Raw genomic sequence first — 28,000 nt, 5'->3', positions numbered from 1 at the left:
TAAGGCCCATCGTGACCTGGGCGGGATCTGTTATAAGCCAAGGGCAGGAAGTAATCCTCCAGCTGGCTTGGCCAAGGAGTTTCACGGAAGGGGTGGCATTTGAACAGGTAGACTTGACTGGTGGAGGTGTAGACAAGGACATTCCAGGCAGAGGGAAGCATCTGCTTTGTTCTAGCCCAGTGAAGAAGAGTGAGTCCCTACCATCTCCAAGACTCTAAGGCAGGCAGGATGGTGTCACAGAAAGAAAAAGAATCATGGAGGTAGAAGCTCTGGAATTTAATGCTGCATCTGCTGCAGCGTGACCTCAGGCAAGCCACTTAATCTTTCTGAGCCTCAGTATCCTCATCAGTGAAGACAGGATAATAATATGGATTTTATAGGTTTTTGTGAAGATCAAGGAGTGGTGGTTGTTAAAGCCATCTGCCAGTTGTTGATTATTTCCGGGACTGGGAATTAACAGATGAGAAAGGATGCTTCCAGTCGCAAGTGACAGAAACCCCAGCCCAAGGGAATGCACTCATTGTTGGCTTACGTATCTGAAAAGTTCAGGGGTGGTTCTCCAGCTTCAGGCTCAGCTGGATTCAGGGGCTCAGTGTCACCAGGACCCAGCATCTGTCTGTCTCCATCTCTTGGCACTTCATTTGCATAAGCCACCTTCTCAGCCAGACTCTCCTCTCCTGGTGGCGAGATGGCTGCTGCAGCCGCAGCTCCAACTTCCATCTTTCCAGTTTCAGTCCATTGGGAAAGAGAGTCTCTCTTCCCAGTCCAAGTCACAGCCTTGGGATTCGTTCTTTCTGAACAGATTGGCTTTGCTTGCATCATCAATGGGTCAGTGATGCTCTGATTGTCTGAGAGTCAAAAAAAAGGTGTTTCCCCCCAAGTAAAATCAGGGTGCAGTTGGTGGAAAAAGGTAACCAGGTGCTTGGCAGCAAAAGCAACAGATATCTGCTATAGGAGATTCAGGCTCTGGTGCTGACTCAAGTGTGACTCATTGTGTGACCTTCAGCAAGCCTTGGGCTCCCCGGACCCCACTTTTCTCATCCCAAAAATGCAGGATGAGCTAGATGGTCTCTGAGGGTCCTCCCGGCTCCAGCTCTAGGTGTCTACACTTGAGTGATCACTGGCCGTGCTCTCTTGTCTCCAAAGTCGCATTTCCTGGCTGAATATGCCTGCCTTCTAGAGCAGGCTCAGAGAGGCGATATGAGTTGCCCAGTGTCACACACCTAGGGGTAGAACCAGGATTTGGATCCTGCTCTGACTCTAAAGCCAGTGCTCTTAATCATTTAGCTACTCATCCATTGCTTTCAGCATTTGTTCATTCATTTATTCAATGACTGTTCATCATGCATTTACTCTGTGCCTGAGCAGACCGACAAAGGCTCCGCTCTCAGGAAGCTTCAGTCTAATGGAAGCGGGCAACTAGATAAGCCTTAGTGAGGAGGTCAAGCTTGATGGGGCTGTGGCTGGGCTGTTCTGTGGTCCCTTCTAGTCCCAGTCTGTGCTTTCAGACTCCAGAGCTAAGAGCACAACCAGCCCAGATCTCCTCCCAGCATGGACCAGGCTCCGTGATGCAACTGATCAACTGGCCGTGGTCTTTTTCCAGGTTTGGTCGCAGGCGTGTGATTATCAAGAAGGGGCAGAGGAGCAACAGCTTTTATTTCATCTACCTGGGCACGGTCGCAATGACCGAGGACGAGGATGGCAGCAGTGCCTTCCTGGACCCCCACCCAACGTTGCTGCACAAGGGCAGCTGTTTTGGGGTGAGCACTGGAGAAGCATCCGCCTTCCTAGGGTGGGGTTAAGGATGTGATAGGACTCCTGCTCAAACCTCTCAGCCAGGCCCAGTCCTGCCTTACACTGTGTGCAAGTCAGTGCCCTGTCGTGGGGCCAAGCGCCCTTACCTGTCAAACGCCCATTCAGTTGGACCAAGTGACGTCCAAGGCCGACCGCTTTGTCTGTGATGTTTAAGGAGTATGTTCCCTATATAACCCCTCAGAGATGCAGTAACTCCTCAGCGAGTCCTCTCCAGCTTCCTCTCTCTGGCCTGTTCAAGCCTGTTGCCTCTTTTTCCACAGGCGGCACATTAAGAGGAGGGGAGTGGGCCCACAAAGAGAGGAATGAGCAGGCGCACAGGGTGGGCAGTCTGGGGAGGAGAGATTTGCAGCGGGGGATGGAAGCAGGAAAGAGGTGTGCACGGCGTGAGCAGAAAGCCAGTGGTGGCCTCACACTTGCCTTTGCCCAACAGGAAATGAGTCTTCTGAGTTCTTCAGTCAGGAGGGCCACCGTGGTCTGCATGGAAGAAACAGAATTCTTGGTTGTCGACAAAGAGGATTTCCTTGCTTATAAACTGGACAGAGAAGTGCAAAAGGATGCTCAGTATCGGTTTGAGTTTTTTAGGTAACTCCATCATCAGCCAGCATCTTCCCCCTGTGAGCTTATTAGATGCCTGACTTTGTCCTGTTCTCTCTGCCTGAAATGGTCTTCTGTAGCCACCTCCCACCAAACTTCTCTGTCTAACACACTCCTATACCTTCAGGTCTCAGCTCAAATATCCTTCCTTGTGGGATAGTAATACTAAGAACAGCTAACACATATTGAGCACCTGCTGGGCAGGCAGGGTGCCAAGCCCTTTGTTCCACCTGCCTTATCTCACCTCACATTCAGGCCTGTGAGGATGTTCCTCTTATTCTTCCCAGTTTACAGGGGAGGGAACCAAGGCTCGGGATAATAAAGCCAAGATGGGGATGTGCCCAGAATGTCTGATTCAGAAATCCCTGGGCTTCACTGCCCCACCTCACTAACCAACCCCACCTGCCTTCACCCCAGGATAGAGAGGGTGCCCCCTCAATGCTTCTCTCGCACCCTGTGTTTCCTTGAAGCCTCATCCAAACTGTAATTACGTAATACTTTCTCTACAGTTTATTTGCCCCATCAGACAGTAAGCAGTGTGGTGGCAAGGCCAGATCTGCCTTTTTCACCATTGTAATCCCCGTGTTGTCACAGTGCCGGCAACATACAGGTACTCAGCAAATAACGAATAAATGGACAACAGGATATAAATAATCGCAGCCACGCGGGGCTCAGAAAGTAAGCACCTTAACTATGGGGACCATATGTAACAAACCAAAAAGCAGAGCTCATGGATATATCACAAAAGGTGTTTGAGCACTTACATGAAAGGCCACATAAGGGTATAGAGACTAAATCTCATCTAATTATCTTTAGTTACTTGCCTTTAGGAAAAGAGTGAAAATCAAATGAAGTATCTGCACTGGCTCTTAAAATAAAGGTTGTAGGATTGCAGGGTTATAGAGAAGTGTGATGGGGAGAGGGGCTTGGTCCACGTGGACTACAGTTGAGAGAGAGCTTCACGTGGGGGCTGGATCCTGAAAAGGGAGGAGCTTAGTCCTGAAGGGAAGAGGAGCTCATTTTTTCATACGTTGGAAAAATAGAGCTGGGTTCCAATCTCAGTCCTTTTCAGCCATGTGACCCTAGATAGGTCACTTCACTTCTCTGAGCTTTGGTCTCCTGCTCTGTAAAATGGGGATAATAATTGCTGTCTCCCAAGGTCACTCTAAGGATCAAATGAGATGATCATGGAAGTGTGTGGCCCAGTGCTTGGCACATAGTAGGTAACCATTCTGTGGTGGCCCCACTTTCCTTCCTGTGTTGCCAGACCCTGCTCCTCCTCTGCACATGGCCCTGACCCCGTTCTCCTTTGGTGAAGGAGAACAGTGCCCCTCTTGAGGCCTGGGTCACCCAAGTTCTGAGCTCAAAATCTGCTGGAGCTGAGAAAATCGAAGACAATTGGTAGCAGCCCTGTCGGGCTGCATATGAGGGAAGGCAAGCCCATGTACATGGTGGTGGTGTGTGAGGTCAGGGGAAGGGGCGGCCACTGCGGGGTGGCCCTTCAACCACAGGAGAGAACCAGGAGAAAAGAGGAGAGTCCAGACTTCCTCCATTCCCCAGGCCCAGGGCTGTGTATTTGAAGCCAATAGGCTGGAGGGAGACGGGTTGGAATGAGCTGCCCAGACCAAAGGTAGCGCCAGGACTGCTGGGCTGGGGGACAGAATAGCCGGCGAGCTGAAGTGAGGAACTCTCAGGATGTTCCTTGGAGTGGGAACAGTTTAGTAAGCCACAAGGTTGGGAGGGATGGAGTCAGAGAGAAGCTCCTAAAGGGAGGAGCAGAAGTGAGAGAAGCACAGCGGCTGATTACCCCAGGTGTATTTGAGGAGCAGCAGAGGGGAGCAGCTGGAGGGGAGGGCCTTGAGAAGAGGGCGGAGGGAGCAAAGGTGCTCATGTGATCGGAGATTGGCTACAGGCTAGACGATTGCAGGGTGTGTGAAATCTTCCACCTTAGGCATTTGCAAGAGCGGGAGAACATCTCTTTCTAGAAATTGCTAAGAGCTGGGTAACCTCTGTGACGGAGGGTGATGACTTCTAACAGGCTTTTCCCCTCAGGAAGATGGATCTGTTTCAGTCGTGGTCCGATGAGAAGCTCTGGAAGCTTGTAGCCCTGGGGAAGGTGGAGAAATTCTCCTATGGTCAGGTGATCTCCAAAGACTTTGTGGAATCATCCTCCATCATGTTTGTCTGCAAGGTAAGAGGTCTGGGTGCAGGGGTGGTGAAGCTGAGAAGAGTGTGTCTAATACAATGTCCTGTGGCCAGACAGATGGGGTGTGAGCCCTGTTCTGCAACATGCGCAATTCACTTCCTTTTCTGAGCTTCCATATCTTAGCTATAAATAGGCCTGACCCCCTCAGAAGGTTGCTGTGAACTTTAAGATACACAGCTGTTATATTAGAAAGAGGACCAAGGAGGTACCCCCTCCTTAAGCTCATATACATGTTTCTTTACATACAGATACATATTTAAATTATGCATTAGGCTCTTGAATCTTAATGATGCCAGATCACTTTTTGAAATTATAATCTTTAAATTGTAAAAGTGATATGACCATATTGTAAAACTTTCTGGAAATAGAGAACTCATCAAAAATGCAAATTCTTGGGCCCACCCAAGAGCTCTTTAATCCTAACCCCGGGGAGGAGGGGGTTCAGTAATCTGTGTTTTAACAAGCCTTCCAGGTGATTCTGATGCTCACTAAAGTTGGAGAACCCCTGCTTTAAGGGAAGAGTTTTCAAGTTTTGGTAAGCATGAAGAACACGTAAGGTGCTTCTTAAAAAGGCAGATTCCTGCCTCACCCCAGAGGTTCTGATTCATTAACTCTGGAAATCTGTATTTGCATAAGCGTCACAGGTGATTCTAAGGCAGCGGGGCTTGGACTTCTTTCTGAGAAAAATAATACAGATGTCACAAAATGAGAGGAGGTAGGGGCCTCCTGGCCAGCAGACAAGTTTGGTTTGTCCGTTACAGTGTTTTATTAAAAGCTGATTTAATGGTTAATGTGAAGATTGTACATAAAAATTCTGATATCTGGCTTCTTATGAATATTCAGAAGATCAGGCAACATCAGGCTGTATTCTGGTGTGGCCCCCTCTGGCTGGAGTTGAAGAGCACCTGTACCCTGTAAAAGGACTTCTCTTGTTCTCATTTGTATTTCCTGTCTGGCCAGCTCCTTGAATGTTCATCTACTAAGGAGACCAGGCCATCCCGACTCCTGTAGTTTACTGATATTGCCACTAGAGGGCGAAATCAGCAGCGGGTGGCTGGGCGTCCCTGGGACCTGAAAGAAAGCTGAACGGATTTCCTGCCGGCCTCGCAAACATAATTAATGCCCATAATAACCTCATTTTGAACAGTTTATCATTTGGGGACAGATGGTGAAATTTTTTTCTCCACAGACACAGATTAAAGACCCACGAGAGACTTTCCAAGAGGAAACTCTTCGCGTGTGTTTCTCTAGCAGTTCCTGGTTGATAAATGTTTGCTGAGTGAATGTTGAATAAAGCTCCAAGCACAATTCCTGGCATATAATAAGGGCTTATTAAATGTTTGATCCCTTCTTCTCCTTCCTCTTCAACAGTAATCTGCCTTGAACCTTAACCCTTATAATGTGTCTCTTAGAGTTCCTACTAAAAAAGGGTAAGATTTTATAAAGATGAAATAAGAAAAATGACATATCTTTCTTGCCTATCAGATTAGGAAAGATTAAAAGGATTGTGAAAACCCAATTGTCAATGTGATACAAAGATGTATCACAACAGGCTCTGTTATGCGCCGTTGGAGAGAGTGTAAACTGATCTAATGTTTCTGGAGGGCAGTTTGGCAACGTGTCTCAAAATTTAAAACATACATACCTTTAGGAATTAATCACAAGGAAATAATCAAACATGGGTATTACATTAGGATAAATTAGATTATACTGCAGTTATAAACAATCCTCAGATCTCAGTGGATTAACTAACAAAGATTTATTCCTTCGTCCCACTACTTGATCACAGCAGGTCAGCACAGGGCCTTGCTCCTTATGGTCACTCAGGGACCCAGGCCACTGGAGACTCTCTCTTGACTCATGCTTCCCTGATCAAGAGGACAGGGAAAGGAAATGTTGAGAATCAAGCACTGGCTTTTAAAGTTTCCACCCAGAGTATCACAAGTCACTTTGCTAAGGAAATTGGCCAAAGCAAGTAAGAGGGCCATGCCTAATTCAAAAGGTAGAAAAGTATAATCCTGTCATGTGCCTGGGGGGAGAACATAAGTATTTGTGAGCTGCCTTAATAACCACTATAGGCATTAAGATGTATGTTCAGTTAAAGTTGCTGTCCACTTCAGGTCACAGAAACCCAATTGCAGTGGCTTAATCAATAGTAATTTATTTTTCTCATGCAGTAGAGAGTCTAGAATTAAGTAGTCCAGGGCTAGAACAGCTGTTCTAGGAAGTCATCAAGAACCCAGGCCCCTTCTAGCTTTCCCCCTCATCATCCATAGCTTATGGCTTTAAAAGCATCCTAATGGTCACAATATGGCTATTCTACCTCCAGCCATCACATCTGAGTTTCAGGCAGTGGGAAGGAGGAAGGATAACCATAACATATATATGCAATAAATAGCCATATGTATGCAATAAAGAACTCAAATCTAAACTTTACAGCTTGATGAATTTTTATGTATGTATACCCCTGTGTAAGCATCACCCAAATCAAGGCAGAGAACTTTTCTAGCACCTCAGAGGGCTCGCTTGTGCCCTTTCCCAGACAAATCCCCTGCAAAGGTAACCACTCTTCTGACTTCTGTCACCAAGATTACTTTTGCCTGTTCTTGAACTTCATGTAAATGGAATGATACAATATGTGCTCTTTGTGTCTGACTGCTTCAGATCAACTGAATATTTATTATTTTAAATTTTACGTAAATTATGGCATACATAGAATAATATGCAATCATTAAAAACAATAATGTAGAACCATATTGCTTGGCATGAAACAATGTCCTTGATATATTATTGCGTTTTAAAAATGGTTACTAGAATCTCTTTTATATAAATGGACTCATTTATGAAAAATTGTATATATACATCTTATATATTTAAAGAGAAAAGTTGGAAATAATATTCACCAAAATGTTACTACTTGTTATTTCTGGGTGTTCAGATTAACATGGTTTCAACTTTTTCTATGTTCTTCTATTTGATTTGAATATTTTTTAAACTTTTAATTTTGGAATGATTTTCAATTTATAGGAAAGTTGCAAGAACAGTACAAAGAACTCCTGTATAATCTTAACCCAGATTCACCAATTGTTAACATTTTGCCACATTTGCTTTAATCTATATTATCTATATACTGTATGTGTGTGTATATATATACACACATATATATATTCTTTCCTGCCTGAATCATTTGAGAGTTCAACATCATTTATCATATTAACTTAACCCTATATACTTAAGTGATTACTTTCTAAAATCAGAAATTAACCACAAAATAATTATCAAAACCAGGGAATTGAACATTGATATAACAATCTATAGTCCATAATAAATTTCATCATTTGTCCCGATAGCATCCTTTATGGTGATTTCCTTTTCTAGTGCCAACATTGTATTTAGTTCTCATGCTTCTTTAGCTATTTGAATTTTTTATGAGTAGATAACTTTTTCATAAAAAAAAAAAAGGACCTTAAACCACTTGCATTAAGCAAATGAAACAAGACGGGGTGGGATGTAATACAGAGAGCTTGTCTTCAAAGCCTGGCCTGCCTGGAGCCTCAGGGGTTAACCCTTTTGTTTGTGTCCCTGGACGTGTCCAGGGCAGCTGTGAAGTCCTGCGGCTGATAGACCTCGGGACCTCGCCTTTCTACCACAAGTGGATCTGGCAGCATCTGGAGCTGATAGACGACAGACCTCTGGAGACCCACCTCAACAGTAAGCCGATGTCCACATCTGGCAGCCAGCAGCACAGCAGGGGGCGCCCGGTCCCTCCAGTCTCCAGTTCCCAGCCCACAGAATCTTAGAAATCTAGAGCTAGAAAGGCCTGGCAGGATGTCTGGTTTGATCCCTTCTTCTACCAAGTGTGGAAACCTGGTCCACAGGGCCCTGCCAGGTTAAGCTCCAGCCCACCTCTGCAGCTCTGGGAGGGGGCAGGAAAAAGAGCTTGGAGCTAGACAGAGCTGAGTTTGAATCCCACTGATTAGCTGGGTGACTTTGGTGACTACTTAAAGCCTCTGGGCCTGGTTTCTTTGTATCATGGTTAAGAGCATAGGCCTGGGAGCCAAACTCTTTGTGTTTGAATCCAGGGTCCTTCTCTTGCTAGCTGTGTGATACTGGGCAAGTGACTCTGTGTCGCTGCGCATCAGCGCCCTCAGAGTCTATGAAACGTGAATCATGGTCCCTACCTCATAGGCTAGTTATGAAATTAAGCAGTGACTATGTGAAGCTCTGAGAACACTACCTAGATGCATTAGTAGATAGTAGATGTTCATTGTCATTGTCACACAGTTTGCTAGGAAGGCCGAAGAGATCATGTATGCAGTGGGCCTGGTAGGTGCTGAGTACGTGTCAGTTCTCTTCTCAGGTCAATTCTTTGTTCTCTCTTGTCCGCTGCCAATCCACCAGAGAAAAAGCTGCATCCCACAAATTTTTTGCCCAATTTTTTTTATTGTGGCAAAATAACACATAGCATAAAATTTGCTACCTAAACCATTTTTAAGCATACAGTTCAGTGGTATTAAATACCTTCATAATGTTGCGCAACCGTCACAGCCATCCATTTCCGTAACTCTTTTCGTCTTGTAAAACTGAAATTCCATATCGATTAAACAATAACATCCCATTTCCCCCTCCCCGCAGCCCCTGGCAACCACCATTCTACTGTCTGTCTTTATGACAGGCACTTAGAGTACCTCATATAAATGGAGTCATATAGTATTTGTCTTTTTGTGTCTGGTTTATTTCACTTAGCATAATGTCATCAAGGTTCATCTATATTGTAGCATATGTCAGAATTTCTTTCCTTTTTAAGGCTGATAATATTTCCTTCTTTGTATATACCACATTTTGTTTATCCATTTATCCACCTATGGACACTTGAGTTATTTCCACATTTTAGCTATGGTGAATAATGCTGGTTTGAACATGGGTGTACAAATATCTCTTTGAGACCCTGTTTTCTTTTGAACATATACACAGAAGTAGAATTGCTAGATTATATGGTAATTCTATTTTTAATTTTTTGAGGAATTGCCATACTGTTTTCCACAGCTGCTATCCCATTTTACATTCCCACCAATAGTGCACAGGGCTTGCAATTTCTCCACATCCTCAGCAGCATTTATTATTTTCTGTTTTGTTTTTTTTTAAATGGTATCCATTCTAATGGATATGAGGTGGTATCTTATTGTAGTTTTGATTTGCATTTCCCTAATGATTAGTGATGTTAAGCATCTTTTTATGTGCTTATTGGCCATTGGTATATCTTTGGAGAAAAGTCTATGTAAGTCCTTTGCCCATTTTTATTTTTTTTTATTTTTTATTTTATTTTTTAAAGATTTTATTTATTTATTTTTTCCCCCCAAAGCCCCAGTAGACAGTTGCATGTCATAGCTGCACATCCTTCTAGTTGCTGCATGTGGGACTCGGCCTCAGGATGGACGGAGAAGTGGTGCCTCGGTGCGCGCCCGGGATCCGAACCCGGGCCACCAGCATCGGCGCGCGCGCACTTAACCACCAAGCCACGGGGCCGGCCCTTTGCCCATTTTTAAATCTAGGTGTTTGGTTTTTTATTAAGTTTTAGGAGTTATCTATATTTTCTGGTTGTTAATCCCATATCAGATATATGATCTGCAAATATTTTTTCCCAGTCTGTGGGTTGCCTTTTTACTCTGTTGATATTATCTTTTGATGCACAAATTTTTAAAATTTTCATGAAGTCCAATTTGTCTATTTTTTCTCTTGTTGCCTGTGCCTTCGGTATATATTCAAGAAATCATTGCCAAATCCAATGTCGTGAAGCTTTTGCCCTATGTTTTCTTCTAACAGTTTTATAGTTTTAGGTCTTACATTTACGTCTTTGATCGATTTTGAGTTAATTTTTGCGTATGGTATTAGGTAAGGGTCCAAATTTATTCTTTTGCATGTGGATGTCCAGTTTTCTCGGCACCGTTTGTTGAAAAGACTGTTCTTTCCCCATTGAATGATCTTGGCACTCTTGTGAAAAATCATTTGACCATATATGCTATGACCATATATGCTGGGCTGTTTGTTCTATTCCATTGGCCTATATGTCTGTCTTTATGCCAATACTACACTCTTTGATTACTGTAGCTTTGTAGGAAGTTTTGAAATTAGAAAGTGTGAGTCCTCCAGCTTTGCTCTTTTTCAAGATTGTTTTGGCTATTTGGGGCCCCTTGAGATTCCATATGAATTTTAGGATGTGTTTTCTATCTCTGCAAAAAAGCCATTGAGATTTTAATAGGAATTATGTTGAATCTGTAGCTCGCTTTGGGTAGTATTGACATGTTAGTAATATTAAGTGTTCCAATCCATGAACATGGGATGTGTTTCCATTTATTATGTCTTGATCTTCAGAGGCCTTTCTTTGTGCAGCTCTCTACTCTCTGGTACTCTGCTCTGGGCACACCAGCTGCCTTGTCCTCCCTGGACTCTCAATTCTGTCTCATCAATTCTGGGAGTTTGGTGGGCTCCACCTGCACCACGGCCCACCTCCCCCCTTCCTGCACCACAGCCCAGAAAATCTCCAGGCACTAAGCTGGGGCAATAGTAGGGCTCACCCCATTTGTTTTCTATCTTGCAGGGATGATTGTTGTTCGTGGCCTGATGCCCAATATCTTGAAAGCCATTTTTTCGTACATTTAGCCCGGTATTTTAGTAGTTTCAGATGATAGAGTAAATCTAGTCCCTGTTAGTCCATTTGGCTGGAAGCCAAAGTCGTCTAGCTCTATGGTCTAGATCTATGTTTCTTAATAGCTGAGTTTTATTCTACTATATAGATATACCATAATTAATTCAAGCAATGACCTTTTATGGATATTTTGGGTTATTGCCAGTTTTTCACTATTACTCTTACTGTGGTGAATTTCCTGGTATATCTTTGCATACTTGTGCAAGGAAACATATTGGATAAATTCTTAGAATTACTAGATCAAGCAGTTGATCTGGTGCATACTGGCTATGCACTTTTAAAATATTGATAGATATTGCCAAAAAAGCCTTCCAAAAAGGTTTACTCGGGGCTTTTTATATGTGTTCTGTTAATCCAGGCCTACTCCTTGTAGAGTTTGGATTTATTTCTGTTAACATCAATTTTATTAGTTGATTCTAACACTGGAGATCTATTGGGGTTTAATTTTCATACAATAAAATGCACACATTTTAAATGTGTAGTTCAATGAATTTTTACAAGCTTATATCTTTTGTAACCACCATAATCAAGTTATAGAACATGTCCATCACCCCAAAAAGTTCCCTGTGCCTCTTCCCAGTCAATAGCTACCCTTCACCCCTGGCCCTAGGTAACCACTGATCTGTTTTCTAGGACTTTGGTTAGATGTGTCTTTCCTAGGGTTTCATATAAATGGAATCATACAGTATGTCCTCTTTCGTGTCTGGCTCCTTTCACTCAGCATACTGTTTTTGAGTAGTTGGTTTACTTCCTTTTATTTCTGAGTAGCATTCTCTTGTAGATCTTGTTATTAACTCCATTGAGGGCCTGTTATATGCCAGGCCCTGTGCTAGGCACATACTTTATCTGTAATTCTTACTCTAGTCCTACTTGGGCTCTGAGAGATTATGTGACTCGCCCAAGGTTCTATGGCTGGTCATCCATTTATCTTTTATTGCTGCCCCTGCCCCCAATCCCAATTTGAAAGCCCAGATAAATGTGCTCTGTTAATGGAAAGACATGAGCCTTGAATCAGATAGACTTGAGTTCAAATCCAAGCTTCAGCTCTTTCCTGGGTGACTTAAACTCTCTGCTGCTCATTTTATCTCTTAAATGAGGGCAATGACACTTGTCTGGATGTAATGGAGCTAAAGGCTCTAGCTCAGGGCCTGGCACAGAGCGACAATACATGGAAGCCACAGTGTTTTTTCTGTTTTTCTTAATTCCCTCATGCACCAGACTAGTCAGGCGGGTGACTGCGATATACCTCCAGCCGCCACCACCACAGCCCTCACATATGCAAAGACCCATTCATGTGTTTTCCTATGCTTTCTCTAATAGAACCTTCTCCTATGGAGAGATTTAAGGAATTCCAGATCAAATCATACCCTGTACTGGACTTTAGCTCTCTGAAACTTCTGCATCTCCAGAAAGCCTGGGAGCAACAGGAGACCAGCTTCAGTAAGAAGATTAAAACCTCAGGAAATAGTCTCCCAAAGACCTTGGGCCCAAAGATCAAGTAAGCTTAGCTCTTGGCAGATAGAAGAGTCCAGATTCTGGTTGAAAAGGGGGATATAACCTACAGGGCGAAATGTCAGGGATGCCAGGGAGGGGGCGACAGTAACAGGCACAGCTCAACCCCAAAAGTTGGGTGTGTGTGGAAGGCAGCCTAGAGAGGTCCTCGGTTTGGTATCCAGGAGCTGCACTCTGCCTCACTCACAGGGCCACTCTAGGTGGTCAGCTACTTGCTTTCGCAGGGAACCTATTTGAGGAAGAAAGGGCAGTACAGATCTTCTGGCTCTGACAGTCTGTCTCTGTGTCACTGGGTCTTTCTGACTCTGAGCCTCTTCAGAAAATTCTACCCATTTAAGGGAGGCAGGAGATAAGAGCCTGGACTTTGGAGTCAGTTCAACCCAGGTTCAAATCCTGGCTTGCCCACTTCTTTTAGCTCCCTGGGCAAGGGACTTGACCTCTTTAAAACTTCCTTTCCTTGTCTGTAGATAATAATATCTAAGTCTTGGGGTTGTTGCCAGGCAGTAATTAAAAGAGGTAATGATAATTATAGCTCACACTTATGGAATACTCTGTGCCTGGTACTGCATTATCTAATTTAATCCTCACGATAACCCTACGAGGTAAGTACTACTATTATCACTCCCATTTTTCAGGTGAGAAAACCAAGGTACAGAGAGAGATTAAGTTACTTGTTTGAGGTCACACAGGTGGGAAATGGCAGAGTCAGGATTCAAACCTGAGCAGCTTGTTAGTGCTCAGTCTAGTTATCTGCTACGATTTTCACGATAGGAACAAGGTGGATGCACGAGGGTGCATGCATGCACTTTGGCTTTTCCCAGAGAGAAAAGGGCACTCAGTGGGCACCAGCCTAGAGGCAGCTCAATGCTGGGCCCAGAGCAGCATAACACCCCCTCTCCTCCCATTAAATATGAAATAAAAATATCACAATGATACTAATAATGGCATCAGTGTCACAATCTCCATGTTGCCTTAAGTGCCACTTCACTCAAGTCCTTTGTCTATTAACATTTCCAGCCTACTTGCCTCCATAATGAGCATCCCGTGACTTCTGAGTTGTTTTTTCCTCTGATGGATATTCTTTCCAAGGTATCCAGTGCTTGAAATCCCAATTCCAGTTTTTCTGAAGGTGGAGATGGAACAGACACAGTTTCTCTGCTGTAAATCAGTAACAGAGAAGGGACAGGTTGGACTCATAAGTGAAAAATAAAGGACACGTGGGCATGTTCCACTCATATTCATGTCCGGGGGGTGAGAATGGAAGCCTGCCTGGTTTATGTGTCGGGTGAGTCCAGCTATATCCTCAGCTGATAAATAACCTTTTCCCTGCTTGTAATCCAGACAGCATAGCCTGTGTCTTCCTTCTACCTAGCCCGAGACCAAAGAAGGAACACAGGATTGCCCGTGTAAAAGTGACTCCAGCATGAACGAAGTACTCTACAGGATGCCCAGGGAAACCTGTCTTTGCAAACAAACAAACAAAGGCATCTCTTCTCTGCTCTCCTGTCAAGAAGAGCTGCAGCCTCTGCTGTGTCCCCAGGGGCACAGAGCTTACTCTTGGTCAGAGAGTCTGTCCCATTTTCGGACAGCTCTGACTTACAAATTCCTTCCTCATGTTGTCAGCCAGCCAGGACTTCTCGCCCCGTGGGCCTAGCTCAGTAGCAGGAGATCATCAGCCCCTTCTTCCACATAACAGCCTCAGGTGTTTAAGGCGGTCCTAGCTCCTTCTCTTCTGTCTCCTCCCTATTAAACTTCTCCAGTTCCTGAAACAGTCAGTTTCTCCCAGTGCTTGATTTTGCATTTTTCTCACCTTCTGGGAGGAGGGAGGGGAGATCTCAATCTGCAGTAGAGTGGGGGCTGGTTGTCGGGGGCCTCATGGACCGGCTGGGTTACAAATGAGTTCTCTTTAACAAGTTGTCAAATTTCAGATCCAGGTGGCCTCACTCGATCGAATGTTCCATGATCAATACCAAGTATGGTGATCTCCCCAAGGAGGCTGCAGTGGGGGCCTACATGAAGATCCACACAGTGGAGCAAGGAGAAATTGTGGTAAGTGTGCAGAGAGCCTTGTTCACGATATAGTGTGTAAGTAACATGGTGGGCTGAGAGTGTTAAGTAATGCGAGTAAATCTTTAAAAACATCCTGCTCTGTGATGATAGTAAGGAATATTCTTGTTTTCTTAAGATATGATAATGGTATTGTGGTTATGTTTTTTAAGAGTCCTTATATTTAGGAGATACATATCAAAATATTTACAGATAAAATGATATGACATGTGGGACTTGCTTTAAAATAATTCAGGAACAAGGCAAGAATGTCCTCTCTCACCACTCCTATTCAACATTGTACTGGAAGTCCTAGCTAGTGCACTAAGACAAGCAAAGGAAATAAAATGTATACAGATTGCAAAGAAAGAAATAAAGCTGTCTTTAAAGATGACATGATTGTCATCTTTAAAAATAAAAACTCCACGGGCCAGCCCCGTGGCTTAGCAGTTGAGTGCGCGCGCTCTGCTGCTGGCGGCCCGGGTTCGTATCCCGGGCGCGCACCGACGCATTGCTTCTCCGGCCATGCTGAGGCCGTGTCCCACATACAGCAACTAGAAGGGTGTGCAGCTATGACATACAACTATCTACTGGGGCTTGGGGGGGGTGGAATCCTTCATTAAAAAAATACACATAAAAATAAAAACTCCTGAATCTAATATATGATTACAGCAAGGTCAGAGGGACAAGGCAATGAACAATTGGAATTTGAAATTAAAAACATGATGCCATTTACAATGGCAGCAAAAAATGAAATACTTAGGATAAATATAACAAAATATGTTCAGATCTATATGCAGAAAACTATGTAACATAATGAAAGAATTCAAAGAAGATTTAAATAAATGGAGAAATATTCTATGTTCATGAATTGGAAGACTCAATATTGTTAACATGTCAGTTCTTCCCAACTTGATGTATAGATTCTGTGCAATCTCAATCAAAATCCTAGCAAGTTATTTTGTAGTTATTGACAAACTTATGCTAAAATTTATACAGAAAGGTGAATATAAACAGTGTTAAATCCATATAATTAAATATTATTAAGCAATAAAAAGAAATGAGTTAGCAAGCCATGAAAAGACATGGAGGAACCTTAAATGAATATTTATAAGTGAAAGAAGCCAATCTGAAAAGGTTAAGAATTGTATGATTCCAATTGTATGACATTCAGGAAAAGGCAAAAATATGGTGATAGTAAAATGGTCAGTGATCACCAGAGGTTTGGAGTTCAGGGAGAGGGTTGAATAGCTAAATCACAGAGGATTTTTAGGGCAGGAAAATTATTTTGTATGATACCGTAATGGTGGATACAAAACATTAAGCATTTGTCAAAACCCATAGAACTTGACAGCACAGAGAGTGAACCTTAATGTATGCAGTTTGCAAAAACGAAAAAAATTATTTAGGAAGTTGGAGGATCCCAGGAAGGAATGCAGACTATCACAAGAGGATCTAATGATATTACAATGTATGAAACAACCTCAATGAAGAGGTTGGGAGAAAAAGGTTCTGACCTAAGTATCTTTGGAGATGAGTGGAGTCTATAAGACTAAAAGCAAAAGGAACTACACATGAGCATTGTATTCTAGTTGATAAAGTTGTTTCCCATGGGTGTATGGATTAACAGTTCTGATACTGCTGTACATATATACTGAAATGGATCAATTAAGTGAATGGCAGATGGTAGGAACGAAATTTCTCACTATTGGAGTGGAAATTTACAGATAAGCAAGGGGAGAAGGCTAGAATGATTCATGTGATAATGGATTAGAGTTGAAGACATCAGTACGAACTTATGTTTAGCTTAATATAGATAGACATGGTTACATATAGAAATATTTATATACATGTATATATCTTTTTTGTGTGTGAGGAAGATTAGCCCTGAGCTAACACCCGATGCCAATCCTCCTCTTTTTGCTAAGGAAGATTGGACCTGGGCTAACATCTATGCCGATCTTCCTCTGCTTTATATGGGATGCCACCACAGCATGGCTTGACAAGCGGTGCATTGGTGCGTGCCCAGGATCTGAACCGGCGAACCCCAGGCCGCCGAAGCGGAGAGTGCGCGCTTAACCACTACGCCACTGGGCTGGCCCCCATATATATCTTTTGCTTTGTCAGCTGACAGGTCCTAAAAGAAATGATACCCCAGTAGCAATTAGCACACCTAGCACCTAGATCTTGGTTTCTAATACCATTCTGCAATAAAGGAACAAGGGCAGCTTGGAAAATAATTGATTCTAGGACTATGGCAGGAAATATACAAGATGAGCCTGGGGCATTTTGTAATGCCAGGAAGTAAGGAAGTGTTGGGGAAAAAAAAATACCTACATTGATGGGGACATATCAAAGGGACACAGGGGCCAACTGAAAGAGCTCCCAATGGCCAAACCTGGAACAATTTGAGCAACAATCTAAAGTAGTATTGGATTATAGCCCAAAGCATAAAATAAACATCCACAAGTACATACCAGTATAAATGGATGAATAATGAATAAATTAATTAATGCGGAAGAAGAGACAAATCTCCCATGCTGATGAGTTCCAAATACTTTATGTAGATACTCTGCCCTAAAGCAGAGGATGTGTCACTCTCTGTTTCTTAGGTGTGGCCTGCACGTAGTGACTTCCTTCCAAAGTGTACAGAATGGAAAGGGAGATAAAAAGGGTAACTTTAGAGGCCGGCCCGGTGGCATAGTGGTTAAGTCCGTGCACTCTGCTTCGGCAGCCCAGGGTTCACGGGTTCGGATCCTGGGCATGGATTTACACACCGCTTATCAAGCCGTGCTGTGGTGGCATCCCACATATAAAGTAGAGGAAGATGGGCACAGATGTTAGCCCAGGGCCAATCTGCCTCAGCAAAAAGAGGAGGATTGGCAACAGATATTAGCTCAGGGCTAATCTTCCTCACCAAAAAAAAAAAAAAAAAATTCATTAAAAAAAAAAGAGTAACTTCACAGTGGAGAAACTGCTGAGTGAGAAGCACTACCTCGGCCAGGTGATCAAGGCCAATATCAGTGGTAGTAAATCATGTTGATAGTGTGTCCCCTTGATATGATAGATGAAAATGGCACTTTGCCTGTGGTCTCCCTCTCAACAACCCATAACCCCAGTCTAATCATGAGAAAAACATCAGACAAATTCTAATATAGGGGCATCCTGCAAAATACCTGACCAGTACTCCAAACTGTCAAGGTCGTCACAAAGAAGGTAAGTCTGAGAAACTGCCACAGCCAAGAGGAGCCTCAGGAGACATGACAACTAAATATAATTTGACACTGGGTAAGAAGGACCTTGGGTAAAACAAGAGATCTAAATAATTCATGGACTTCAGTTAATAATAATGTATCAATATTGGTTCATTAATTGTAACAAAAGTATCATACTAATATAAGATATTAATGACGGGAAACTGGATGGAGGGGTATAAGGGAACTCTGTACTATCTTCTCAATCTTTCTGTAAGTCTAAAACTGTTCTAAAAAATGAAGTCTATTAAAAAATATAATTATCCAATAGTGGAGGGGGATGTATGGGTGAAACAAGTTTGGCTATGAGTTGATCATTGTGGGAGCTGGGTGATAGGTGCTGGAGCTGGCTGGCAGGGTGAGCAGCATGGAGAGGGTATGAGGGCTTTCTGGTGAGTGGCAATGGCCTCAGTCTGTCTGGGGAGGAGCTTTCTTCTGAAGCCCTGTGTGTGATCATCCTAGTCCTGTGTGTGGTCATCCTAGTCCCATGTGTGGTCATCATAGTCCAGGAAGCTGCTCCCTCACCATGCCCTTTCCACTGTTCCTCAGTTATGGCATCTCCAGCGTCCTCTTCATGCCCCTCTCACCCCATGTTGTGGTGGGCTGTTAATGCTCTTGCTCCGCTGGACTGTATGTGTTGATGCAAATAATCCATAATCAATCTATAAATCAAAATTGGAGTGAGTTCATTATGTGCCAGGTCTGAGGACGATAGCCCAGGGCCTTTCTTCCCCAAGGAAGGAAAGGCACCAAAGAAGTGGGGTGTACAGAGTGGTTATATACCTTCTTGGAACAAAGAGCATGCTTTGGAATATCGCTTTTACTACTGTTATGAGATGCTTAGCTGGCTCAGCAGGTCAGTGGTCAGCAGGTCAGTGGTCACGAGGTAAGCACAGCAGGTCGGTAATTAATCCTTAGTTTCCAGGAAGAGATGCTTATCCTTAAGGAAATGCTGATACAGGAGTGTATCAGGGCATGATCTGCTCGCCGTAAGACAAAAGCCAATCATCAAGAGGCAAGATTGTGGCAGAGAAAGGGCAGTTTATTACAGCTTGCTAGCAAGGGGGAATATGGCTGACTAATGTCCAAAAGAACCATCTTACAGAACAAAGACTACAGGCCAGTTATATAGGGGGCGGTCTCCAGGTGGCAGAGACATCTGGTCTCAGAGTGGGGGCATCCATCTGACCCCTGGGTGGAGGCAAATATCTAGTCTCAGGGTGGAGGCATTCATCTGTTCTTAGCTCCTGATAGTCTTTGGTTTTACTGGATATGCCTCAGAGACCAGAGCAACGCCCTATACCCTGATCTTTCAGTTGTCATTGATGATGGCTGTCAGCATAGACTCTCTGACCTGGGGTCATCACATTCCTAAGGAACTCAAGAGAACAAAGTTATCAACTTATAGCAGCTGAGGGGGGCCATAAAATCTACAGAGCATGTCTGGGTTAGTTAATCAGAGGTCATTCAAAGTTACAATAGGGTTTCTTTTCTACAATATGGCTTCCCTTATGTCAACCTTGTGTTGAGCTGGTATCACTATCTTTAAGGGCATCATTCTTGTCTTTGGGACATTGTAAATGTCTAAAGCAGATATACAATGCATGCTCAACAGGCCACATCAGGCCCTTTTGGAAAAACCAGGTCAGGCCGAATTAGTTTTAAACCAAATGCTTCCTCATATCCTCCACTATATCCTATTGTTTTTCATTTATTTATCATGTGTCTTCAGAGTCAAGAAGGTCAGCCCAGTACTGTCTGGAAGCCCCAGCCCTTAGCACTGCCCTCCGTCACGACTGATTGAATATTTTTGAGCTCGTAGGAAGCTCTTCCTTTTGTTCAGTAAAACTCTGCCTTCTGCAACTTTGTTGGGTGAGCTCTTCCCCTCACCCTACCTCACCTCTCAAGAACAAAACAGAAGAAATCAGCTTCCTTGCCAGGTGATGTCCCCTCAGATATGTAAAGAATGCTGGGGTTTTATTTTGTTTTGCTGAGGAAGATTCGCCCTGAGCTAACATCTGTTGCCAGTCTTACTCTTTTTTCCCTTTTTTTATGTGAGCCACTGCCACAGCATAGCTGCTAACAAACAGTGGTGTAGCTCCATGCCTGGGAACCAAAGCCGGGCCACCAAAGTGGAGTGCGCCAAACTTAACCACTAGGACACTGCGGCTGGCCCTGTTTTGTTTTTCATTCAACATTTATGGAGCCAGGCACAGTGCCAATGCCCCGTGAGTTATTTTCTTAGTCAGGCAAAACATCCTCTGTTCCTTCAGAAAGTCTTCATGTGACGTGGTTTCCAGCCTTCTCACTGTCCACTTCACTGCAGTTTGTCAGTGTTTCAGAGTGAGGTGCCCAGAACTGAACACAGGGTGCCTGAGGCCAGGCACCATCCATGAATGCAGCCTCACTCATTACAAGGCAGCAGAGCTGGGGTCGCTTGGCACACTGGGTGGAATGGAGGCACCAGAGGGCAGAAAGGCATTGGCCAGTTCGGTAGATGGTGACAGGAGTGGGAGGCTGTGTAAGATGGAACGAGAACAACAGTCTGTGCTGTAGAGGGCCTGCAATGCTGGAAGAGGGGCCTTGGACTTGATTCTCCAGGAAGTCCTGGAAGGCTTTGGGTGGGGGCTCAGAGCAAGGACCAGACTGCCTCCTGCACCACACAGGGCCCGACGCATAGAAGGCCTCCCACAAATATTTGTTAACGTGACCCCTTTGAAGAAAATGCCTGTGGATGTCTCCATGATGCCTTTGGTAATCCTCTGTCGTCCCTGCTTTCAAGGCCCTGGCTTCATTAGGAGAATGAATGGTAACAGCTGTGACTGTATTCACCCACCAGTAGGTAGGAGATCACATTTCTTGGGAGCAGGAGTGTGAAGCTGGGTCAGCCCTGGAAACAGCAGAGGTTGGGGCCTGGAGTAGAGACCCGTGTTTTGAGCCAGGAGGTATAGGGAAATCAGCTTCTCCAGGGAATAGGCAGGCTGAAGCCTCAGAGATGGTCAAGACTGGGCAGGCCAGAGCCATGGGCGGGGCAGAAGGAAGATGACAGATGGGGGGTGCGAGGGGTATTGTACTCATTTTTTTGCTTCTAATTAGCCAGCTGTGTGGCCTTGGGCAAATCACTTTACCTCTCTGAATCTGTGTTCTCATCAGAAAATTCACCTGGGTGAGCAGCCAACCCTAATGTTCTGTGACTCCATTTGAGCATTCATTCAGCAGATATTTTCTGAACATCTACCATGTTCCAAGCATGGCACAAGGTGCCAGTGTAGGGGAGTAAACTGACATTATTCATGCCCTCATGGGGCTTACAATCTAGTCTGGGGACAGACAATAAACAGATAAATTTGCAAACACCTAGAAAGTTGCAAATTGCTCTTAGGAATGGAATAGGAAGTTGGGTTGGGGGGCAGGCTTCTTAAACAGGGTGGTCGAGGTGGACTGCTCTGAGGAGGGGATGTTTAAGCTGAGGCCTGAATGACAAAAAGAACAAGCTGTGTACAACATGGGGGGAAGAGTATGTCACACAGAGGAACAGTAAGGTCAAAGCCTGAGGCTAGAAGGAGCTTGGCATGTTGAGGGGACTGGAATGGAGGGCAGCACAGCCGGAACAGAGTGAACAAGGCAGAGGGTGGCATGAGGCCAGGCTGGAGAGCCGGACAGCGGGAGATAGCCGAGGCCTTGTGGCCACAGTGAGGAGTTTTATTTTATCCTGTGTGCTTTGGGAAGCTTCTGAAGGGTGTAGGCAGAGGACTCCAGCTGGTGTGTGAGGAGTGGACTGGAGGTGGATAAGAATGCCTGCTGACAGCGATGCCCTCCATGAAGTCCTGAACAGATCACTGGGTTCAAATCCTGGCTCCACCACTGTCTGTCTGGTTACCTTGGGCAAGTTACTTAACCTCTTTGTGCCTCAGTTTCCTCATTGTGTAGTTAAAAGCATGGACTCTGAAGACAGACCCCTGGGTTCAAATCCTTTATAGCGTTATTGCTTCCATGCTGTGTGATTTTGGACACGTTTCTTAACCTCAGCAGTATCCTCTGTAAAATGAGGATAACAGTAGGACCCACCTCATGGGGTTATTGTGAGGGTTGCAGGAGTTAATATATATGAAAGCTACAAGAGGCGCTGGAATTCAGTGAATGCTCAGTAAACGTTAGCTGGAACCATCATCACCATCATCATATCATCATCATTGTTAGTGTTATCATTGTTATTTTAATGATAAGATACATGACCTTTGACAAGTAAATTTCCTTTTCTAAACCTCATTTTCCACATCTGAGGATGATAATCCCTAAATCCTAGGGTCATTGCGAGGGGTTAAATTTATATATATATATATATGTATATGTATATACATATTTGTGTATACACATTTATATATATACATATTTCTCCCATACAGTAGGAGCTGGCTAAAGGGCAGCCATTCTGGTTTCTTTGCAAGACCTGGCACTGGTTAGAAGGGCCTTCATGCCCACTGCACTGAGCATGACTGATGTGTGAGATGCTTCAAGTCTCCGAGAGGGTCCTCTCACACACCATCTTGTTTGGACCTTCAACAGCATCATAAGAAAGATAACACATCTCCATTCCAGTCTTACAAGGAGAGACAAGGCCAGGGCCCAGGGCACCGAAGAGTTTGCAGTTGGTCATACTTCAAGGTCTGGAACCCAAATGGCGTTGGGGGGCGCTGTTCCAAATCCCACTTCACGTCTCCTGTTGAATTCAGAATCCTTTGGAGACACGTGGGGCAGGTATTCTCACCTCCGTTTCACAGGTGAGCAAACAATGGCCCAGAGAGGTACAACTTGCCAAAGTCATATAAGTAAACATTTGGATCTTCCTCCTGAAGCCAGGATTATTCCCCATCCCACGTGGCCTCCATGGAGCAGACCTATTGGTTTGTGGCCCCCTTTCTTCTTAAGCCCAAGACAGCTGGGCATTGTAGGCTCTGGGGCCACTGACCTCCCCTGCCCTCCTTGCCTGAGTCTTAATTAACGGCTGAGAGGCTGAAGAGTGAGCACTAGATTGGAAGTTAGGCAACATTAGTTCTAGTCCCAGCTTTGCCCCATCTCAGGATGTCTCCTTAAAAAGCGGGTTACGGGGCTGGCCCTGTGGCTTAGCGGTTAAGTGCGTGAGCTCCGCTACTGGCGGCCCGGGTTCGGATCCCAGGCGCGCACGGACGCACCGCTTCTCCGGCCATGCTGAGGCCGCATCCCACATACAGCAACTAGAAGGCTGTGCAACTATGACATACAACTATCTACTGGGGCTTTGGGAGGAAAAAAACAAAAGTGGGTTACACTGTCTGTAAAACAAGCAGGCATGCCTGTTGATCTCCATCTCCCTTCCAGATATAAGCAAATAGGAATCCATGCCAGGGAGCCAGAGGAGCAACAGGAGCTGCAGAGAGGAGGCCAGTGGTCCCCAAAGGCTGTGAGGGATGGAGAAAGAACATAGGCACAGGGGGGACATGCATTTATGAGCAAAGACCTACAGAAAAGGATGGGGAAGGGTGGGTGGCCGCAAAAGAAAAGATCTAGAAGAGGAGGACTAGCTGTTTGATTTTTGTCCTAGTTGTAAGGGGAAAAAATGGTTTACTTGGCACAAAGAAGAGATGAGATTGGACATTGGGGAAAACTTGTCAAATGCCGTCCCCTGGAGAGCGACTGTGTGAGTGCGAGTCTTGGAGAGCCAGGTGCGTGGAGCTGGGACAATGGACAAAGTGCCTGAAGGGCTCTTCTAACTCAAGGAATTGGAAGACTTCCATGTCATGTAGCAAAAGGAGCCCTGGACTTCTCCCCATCACTTGCTGAATGAGCCCAGATAGATTCACCTCCTGATTGGAACCTCATTTTTTTTTCCATCTAGAAAATCTGCTAGTAAAGTGGATGGTCTCTGAGGTTGGACTTTCTGGAACTTATTTTCTCTAGGGCCTTCACCAGATCCTCCTCCCGGAGAAGCAACATGACATGAGGCCCTTGATCCTCGCGAGCCTGGGAGCTGAGGTGATACGGATGAGGAAGGAAAGTTTCTGTGAGCTGATTGACAGCGAGGTAGCAGAAAAGTTGTCCAAGTTCAATATCAAGTACCCCAGGTTAGTTCTGGATATGTGTGTACATCCCACCAGATCAAATGAACAATTTTTCACCTGTTATTTTAGTAAAAGAAAAAAAATGATAATACCTAAGGCTGACAAGGGTGGAATGAAACTGGCAGTTGGTGGTACACTCTAAATTGGCTCAATCCTTTTGATAATAACTTTAGCATTATGTTTCAAGGGCCATAAACGTGTTCCTACCCTTTGAAGCAATGATCCACCTGTGAATTTATCTTTATATAACTAAATTATAGGGAAAGCTACATGCATTAAGATGTTCATAGCGGCCATATCCATAATAGAGAGAAAGACAACCACCGCCACCCACATGTGTCACACTAAGGGATGATTTAGAAAATTGTGATACATTCCCTTGATAGAACTTAACTGTTTTATTAAAAAATCCTAAATTTAATGGCTTTATAGGAGGAGGGTAAAATGGGTGATATAATCATAATGAAAAGGACAAGGTACAAAATTGTATATATACTATGACTATAACTTTGTAAAACATGAGAAAAATCTGGAAGGAAATAAGCAAAAATGATAATAGCTGTGATATTACCAAATTTGTAATAGTCATTCTCATTGAAAGGTAGGACTAAAAGGGATTTTCCGGTTATATATTCCTCTCATGTTTGTTTTTGCAATGAGCACGCATTGCTTTTATAATGAGAGAGAAAAGATATGCTTTTTAAAAGTTGTTGTCAGGGTAGTGACATTCCAAGTAGGTTTTTTTTCCTTTATTCTCCAAATTTTTGGTAATGATGATATATTACTTTTATAATTTTTAAAAATAAGTATCTATCTTGAAAGAGTCGATAAAAGGATTTCTTTTTACTTTTCCGTAGTTTCCAAATTTTCCAGAGTGAATACTTTTATAATGTGAAGAAAAAACTTTATTTTTTATGTAAAAATTAATTTACTGCCTTGAGCAGTGGTCGCAAAACTGTTTTGATCTCACACTCCTGTTACTAATAAGTGTTGAGTGTATACCCCCTAGAATATATATGTAATATAAATAACATGTTAATATATTATTTATTATATCCATATATTACTGTACTAATATATCATATGATATATTACATTATAAACATACAAAAATAGATCTTTAGAAAGAATAAGACAAAGATGAATATAAATGAAGTCCTACTGTTTTCTTCACACACTCGGTGGATCTTATTCACCTCCCTGGGTGATATGCCCCCCCACCCCCACTTTGGGACCCCCAGCCTAGATTCCTGCAACAGGTTTTCCACTGGTCCCCCAGCCTCAGCCTCCTTGCCTGCCAAATCCTTTCTGCACACTGTGCTCTGGCTAAAACCCAAATCTGGCAGTGTTAAACTCCTGTTTAAAGCCTTTCAGTGGTATCTCACTGCCTGTAGGATAAAGTGCAGACTGAACGCCACGCCAGTGGCCCTTCATAGTCTGACTCTTCAACTCCCCTGCAGCACCTCCTGCCACATCTGACTCACTCCAGCAACCCCGGCAGATCGCCTCCTGGACCCTGCGTGTACTTGCCTTTGCCAGTGCTGGCCCTTCTGCCTCAAGTGCCGCCCCCCAATCCTGCCCTGTTTTTTTTTCTGATAAATTCCTGCTTATTCTTTAAGATTCATCGTCTCCAGAAACCCTTCCCTGACTGACCCCAGGTTGGGATAAATACACTTTTCTGTACACTCAATACTCTCTGCACGGCTCTATCATTGACCACACTCCGTGGTATTAGAGCTGTTTGGCGTTGTGCAGTTTGTACAGTTCTTTCCCCACCCCTTGATTAATTGCTTCATGAAGGCAGGGATTGGGCTTTATCCCCTTTCATCTCTAGCACCTGTACAATACTCAGCACACAGTAGGTGCTCCATGAATGATGAATGATTGAATGAATGGAGTATTCATATTGCAGAAAACCGGAAAATGCTAAACATTTAAAAAGGCAAAAACTGGAACTGTTTGCAACTCCTCCAACAATCCCAAATTAACATTTTGTGTATTTCCCGTTAGTATTTTTTTACTGCATGGATATGTGCCAAATATGCATTTATCATTCAGGCACATAAAGTTTCATAATGGAGATCATACTGATTATACAATTTTGCATCCTCCCCCGTTTTTCTTTTCTTGTGGTGATTCTGTGATGCAGACATGGTTTTGCTGGCAGGTGTAGGAGACAAGTGATTCCAGTGGTAGAGAAAGAGGAGGTGTGCTGGCAGGCAGATCTGTGGAGTTACCATCACCAATAAGCACATGAAAGAATTTGACGTGGATCTGTACGACCTTGGACAAATCGTTTTCCCTCCTCTAGGCTTCAGACTCCAATCTGCAAAATAAGGAATTTAGACTAGATCAGTGTTTCCCAAAGTGTGGGACATATTCACAGAAGGTTTACAAGGTGATTTTAGGTGGTATATAGATAGACATTTTTAGTTTTACCAGCTATGTATTTATTCTAGTGTGAATTAAAAAAACAACATGACAAGCTTACTAAACCCATGATCTGACAGATCTTCTTGCTTAGAATAAAGCCAAAGTAAATACTTAAGTAAAAGAAACTAAGTGGATTTAAGAAAATTCATTAGTAAATTAAAGAACAAATGATATGTAGATATGGCCGAAATTGGGGCAGTTTTGTGAGAAAACAAGTTGGGAAACACTAGTAGTTCCATGCAGTTCAAAGATGCCACAATTCCCTGAATCCTGTGTGCTACCAATAGAGAAAATGGCTATTTAGAACCACCTACTCAAAAAAGGATTTAAGGAGCCTTAGCTCCTTGCATAACGCCTGGCACATGATGGGTATCAGTCAGTGTCTGTTGAATTGAAATTCAGAAAAGGTCTGGGTAGACCCGAGGGGGCAGCTGTTTGGGCACTCAGCCTCTGTGCTGCCCAGTCAGCACTTTGCTGCAATCATCTATAATGCTGACAGATAGAATTCTGGCTTATTCATTAATTGTTGAACTCATGGTTTTCTAGACTGCTAAAACAGGCAGAAAACATATCCATTATCTAGCTCAAATCCTCCATGTTTTAATTGAGGACTGTGAGGCCCAGGAAAGGGGATGTGACATCCTGAGACACGTGTCCTGTGAATGCCATGGGCTAGAAACCTGAAACCTCTCTCCCTATCAAACACAAGGAGTGCCATGTAGAATATGATGAATACTGAGTTCACAAGAAAGAAGGGAAATCTCCAGGGGCCAAAATGAAGAGGAGCCTAAAAACCAAAGCACAGAATGTGATCCGGTGCTGGGATTGCCCAGCGGAGTGGGGTGGGAGTGGGGGTTAAGGGCAGCGGGGGCTGAAGTTTTATAGCCTGCAGGGACAGAGGAAATTTTCAGTTCAAGTGAGGCCGGGACTAGAACTGAGCCCCTGTAGGAAGCTGAGGCCTTCAGAGGAGCTACCCCGTTTAGTGAAAGAGTAGACTAGAAATCAATATGACCATCAGCATCAGGAGGTGACATGGAATCTTGTTTGTCTTAGCTTAGACTCTTGAGTCCAAAAAAAGAAAAAAAATCCTTTAAGAATTTGTAATCACATGCTTGCCCTTTCGTAGGTGTTGGTGAGTCTCTTAGCCATTTTGAGCCCTGATTTCCATGTTCGTTAAATGGGGTGGTTGTGAGGATTAAATGAGTTAATAAATGTTGAGTGCTTGGCACTTGGTAAGTGCTAAGTCAGAGTTAGATGATGTTATTTATTGTGTAAGAAATTGGAAGTTAATGGAACTTTTTAAATGGAGACTATTCTGTGGTGTGCTGGTGAATGT

General features: G+C 43.8%; 1 protein-coding gene across 1 annotated transcript in view; it reads left to right on the top strand.

The window, feature by feature from the left end:
• The window catches only part of CNBD2 (cyclic nucleotide binding domain containing 2), a 44,720-nt gene that overhangs the window by 14,851 nt on the left and 1,869 nt on the right, over positions 1 to 28,000 (top strand). Inside the window, exons 5-11 of the mRNA XM_004430569.3 lie at positions 1,604 to 1,760; positions 2,246 to 2,397; positions 4,462 to 4,600; positions 8,212 to 8,326; positions 12,642 to 12,819; positions 14,762 to 14,882; positions 24,071 to 24,234. Coding sequence (XP_004430626.2) covers positions 1,604 to 1,760; positions 2,246 to 2,397; positions 4,462 to 4,600; positions 8,212 to 8,326; positions 12,642 to 12,819; positions 14,762 to 14,882; positions 24,071 to 24,234 — 1,026 coding nt within the window. The remainder of the gene's footprint in view (positions 1 to 1,603; positions 1,761 to 2,245; positions 2,398 to 4,461; positions 4,601 to 8,211; positions 8,327 to 12,641; positions 12,820 to 14,761; positions 14,883 to 24,070; positions 24,235 to 28,000) is intronic.

The sequence above is a fragment of the Ceratotherium simum genome, chromosome 21, assembly GCF_057802395.1.
Source record: "Ceratotherium simum simum isolate JZ-2026a chromosome 21, ASM5780239v1, whole genome shotgun sequence".
In the NCBI taxonomy this organism is placed as follows: domain Eukaryota; kingdom Metazoa; phylum Chordata; class Mammalia; order Perissodactyla; family Rhinocerotidae; genus Ceratotherium; species Ceratotherium simum.
The sequence above is the reverse complement of the archived record's forward strand: the minus strand, read 5'-3'. Positions and strand labels throughout refer to the sequence as shown.